Source organism: Branchiostoma floridae, chromosome 11 (assembly GCF_000003815.2).
Source record: "Branchiostoma floridae strain S238N-H82 chromosome 11, Bfl_VNyyK, whole genome shotgun sequence".
NCBI lineage: Eukaryota > Metazoa > Chordata > Leptocardii > Amphioxiformes > Branchiostomatidae > Branchiostoma > Branchiostoma floridae.
The window spans coordinates 11,007,130-11,011,222 of NC_049989.1; the positions used below are offsets into that span (position 1 = coordinate 11,007,130).

The window sequence follows — 4,093 nt, forward strand, 5'->3', positions numbered from 1 at the left end:
TAGGCATTGTTTCTTGCATGATTGGTGATTCTTTAAAATGCCCTTGGTATGGCTCCTCTAATCTTTACTAGTAATGTTGATTTAATGCTATGCATAAATTTTCAGCCTTTTCCCCCTAAGCAGTTTTCAACCATGCTGTAATTATGCAAAGCAGCTGCAAAATAAGCCAATGTATGGCCTAGATGACAAGAACAAATATCGGAAAACATATACTTATGTTACAGAATATTTTGAGGCCAAAGAAGTTGTAGAATAAGAAAAAATGAAGAGTCTATTGTATGGTATACCATAGTATGCATCTTTGGTCCCTGACCACTTAGATTTCACATTGAAGGCAATTTTTTTCTTCAAACTGTTTTTTACTTCCAAGCTCACACAAGTTTCGGGTCCCCAGAGGATGTCATTCATATAATTAACTAAACGTGGCTTAATGCAAATTATAGGTACCAACAACAATCAGATGGTCTAAGATTTATACTCAGTCTGATGTATCAAAGAAGTAGGACTCACCTGTCTGGTGCTTGCTGCTCCTCTTCTCCGCAGCCTAGGAAACACCTGCTTGGGATGGAGGGCAGAGAGGAATGGGGACATTCAGTTAATTCTGCAGGGAAGTCAGGGGGGAGGGGGGCAGATATCACAAATTCATCTAAAAGAACCTACTTTTTTGTACATGGTCATAGAAGACTATAATTGCAAAGCACTTTAGTTACATGTAACATCCATTGGCATAATACCGGTCGGTTTACTGCAATTTCTCAAGCAATGCTAATTTGGCAAATGATCAACGCATCATTTTCTCCAGTTACATGTTGCTGTTACAGCTTACCTTTGCCACTTCTTCTGTGTAAATTATTTTGTCTCTCTGGTCCTGCTAAAAACATAATATCATAATTGGAACACACCGCGGAATTGCACGGAGAACGGGCGCGTGGTTGGAAGGGGGTGCACTATACCGGCCGAACGAAACACGGCACAATTAACTGCCGCTATGTACCTTTATACATCCTCTGTTGTTCCTTTCTTTCCTGTTAGTAGTTGCACAAAACAAAAATCTGCATGAGCATACAAAAAGTCATGAAAAAATGGGCGTATACTGACAAGAATTTTCATTTAATTTTGGTCCGTCACAACCGCTATGACGTAAAACTTTACTGCTGGCCGTAGCATTAAAAATGGCGGGAAAATGGCGGCGTACGTTCAATTTGACCCATTCAGCCGTAGATCCGGGTGATAATGAAACGGTTCCTCACACTTTTACACGAGTTGTAGGTTACCAAAAGAAATTCAAGATTGCTGTTGAATCATGCTCGTCTTGTGCCGTGAGCACATGTGATTATTATCTACAAATCTGGCGATGAACGTGACAGTGTGTTTGTCCCACGACGAGCTCGCCTGCCCCGAAAATGACCTGAAAACTTTTGGCCTTGTTGTCTTCGAATGCATTGTTATCGATGCTTTGTAAATTATGTATTGGACACCTAGATGTCTGAAGTGTGCATATCTCAGAAATAACTATTGTTGCGTGTGTAGATCTCTTTAAGTTCCACTATTTTTAATCGACCGGTATAAGGCTTATGACCGGTATTATGCCAATGCATGTTAGAGCTTTTGCCACCAATATTCTTCTTTGACTATTTTCAAAATATGAACAAATGTTTTGTTACAGCAAATGCAATGTTTTCAATATTGATACTGCAGTTTTGCTTATATGGCACAATCATGAACATGGGAAGGTACAAAGAAAACAAAAGAAGGAAGCTAAGAAGGAAGAGATCTTATCAACAAATCACCAGTAACAGACCATATCACATTAGGAACAACTGTGTAATGATTGGGCCAAGGGGTGAAAGACAGAGAGGACTGGTGTATGAATCAGAAAATCTACTCCATTCATGTACAAAAATGAGAGAAGGGGATGATACATGTTAACTTAGAACCACATGTTACACACTGCAGGAGTGACACCTAGCTGAAGTATTAGGAAGAACCTGTTAGTATTGTGCTAAGAAAGGTGACAGTTGGTCGCTAAAATATAATATGTCAGGTCATGACATAATGGTTGTGTTGAAATTGTCATATTATATACGGTATGGGGTTGAGCACCTGGACAGAAAAATCTCTCTCTCTCGGCTTGGCTTTAATCTGAAAACTAGATCAATAACAAATATGATACCTTTCCCTTCCCCCGTTGTGACCAGAGTGGCGGGTCCAGTTGACCGTGAGGGAGCAGCCCGTTCTCCAGACAGGACAGGAAGGCCAGGAGGTGACCACCCTTGGGAAAGTGGATGGGGGGTCTCTGCACTCCGTCCTGTCCCACCAGTACTATAGTTCCTCCACTGTCCGCTAATGGGAAATGTCAGATACATTACTTTTGCGAACGACACTACAAGAAGACTACTAGAGTAACACTATAGAAGCCATTTGATTGCACACCCCATTTGCCAACATATTTTGTGCAACTATCCAGGTGGTACAATAGTGCAAAGTTATCTGGCTGGACTGCACCAGTTTGGGATTTTGGGACTCCGTACAATTCAAAGAAGTGTGCGATAATCTGTTGTGCAACTAACACACTGGCTTCGGCTTCGACTGTATTTATACTTTTTTCATATTATCATATGTTCATGTTGCCTTCTTCCCAGTTACCCTTGTAAGCTACTGTTTTTCCTACATGAATGAAGAGAATGTCCAAGGATTTCAACTGTCCTATGTCCTATCACATCTACACTTGGAAATATTTTATATCAATCATATCCTCCAACATATAACAATTATGAGTTCATTACGATTCTTGCTTGTTTAATAGTAATAATAACCAACTCACGTTGTTGATGACAGTGAAGGTACACCACTTCATCTAGGTTGATGTTTACAGCATAATCCCAGTAGATGCTGAAAAATAAGGGGAAAACATCAATAGAAAGAGACCCTCAAAGAATAGAATGATGTAATGCAGGTTCTGTTGGTTCAAAATAATCTGAGTTCTTAGCTCGTGTACATCTTCAACAACTGACAGTCATTAACTTGAATGATACTTGATACATGTAAGATATGTGTTATAAGTTAGATAGCATTGCACAATATAAATATGGCACTCAGGTAGTTGCTATAAGTTGCCTACTGAAAATAAAGCAGCTATTAAAGCTTTGCTTATAAGGAATAGGATCAAAAGTTCCTGCCAACGAAAAGCTCAGTGTTATAAGTGTAGTAAGCTTAGTTGAACAAAATTTTACTTAAAATTTTAAGGAACAAACTTTAGTTTGCAGCGTTCTGGGCAGACAAACCAAATGCAAATGCCAGATGCGTATGGCTGAATGAAAACAAACTTAAAAGTTTGTGTAAGGCGCCGATTCAAGGAAACTGTGCTACTCACACGCCGTCATGTTTTCTTACGGGGAAGTTCTGCTCGCTACGACATGCAAGGGTGCGAGGCATTGTGCCAGGAAGGGGGGAGGGGGGTGGCATTTCACAAACACATGCAAAAAACACAAAGAACAAGGAGAGGAGAGAAACCAGTAAGTACACCACTTATTATTAAAAGTGCAAAAGAAAGATTAAAAAGTGCATCAGATTCTATTTATTAAATATACATGTATCCAAGCAGATCAGTGGCTTTCGGTTGATTTTACATTTTCTTTCTGCTGTTGTTACATAAAACACTAACATTTAATTGTGCATTACTTCAGAGACAACATTTATTAGCAAAACAGCAAGCCAAAGGCATAAATCTACTTGAACCTAACATAGGGGGGGGGGGGGGCGGGCGTTCATGCAATTTTCACCTATTGCAGTAAATATAAGAGAATTATAGAATTATATAGAAACAGAATAAATCTGATTATATGGAACTAAATGAAATCAATTTTCAATCTCAAATGACTTAGACCTACACAGTAAATGTATACAATCAGAAAAATGATCTGTGAAATTGTCTATTATCAGGTAGCCTGGCAAAGATAAATCTAAATTATATATAAATCTATGACTGTCAGATCTAAGGCTCTTGATTTATTCTAACTCCCCCTGCCCTATCCTGACCTTCTGTCTGCGTCTCCCTCGTTGCTGTCTATACTGCCGTTCATCCATCTATAGA

At 39.2% G+C, this 4,093-nt stretch overlaps 1 protein-coding gene across 10 annotated transcripts in view; it reads right to left on the reverse strand.

Moving 5' to 3' along the window:
* LOC118426052 (small G protein signaling modulator 2-like) overlaps positions 1 to 4,093 on the reverse strand; it is a 79,342-nt gene that overhangs the window by 20,946 nt on the left and 54,303 nt on the right. For 6 of the 10 annotated variants that reach the window (XM_035835296.1, XM_035835299.1, XM_035835294.1 and 3 more), the window contains exons 10-13: positions 3,374 to 3,409; positions 2,825 to 2,892; positions 2,174 to 2,343; positions 511 to 558 (exon numbers count right to left, since the gene is read on the reverse strand). In XM_035835296.1, the coding sequence (XP_035691189.1) occupies positions 511 to 558; positions 2,174 to 2,343; positions 2,825 to 2,892; positions 3,374 to 3,409 (322 nt within the window). The remainder of the gene's footprint in view (positions 1 to 510; positions 559 to 2,173; positions 2,344 to 2,824; positions 2,893 to 3,373; positions 3,410 to 4,093) is intronic. The other 4 variants (XM_035835295.1, XM_035835303.1, XM_035835298.1 and 1 more) reach the window with 2 other exon arrangements.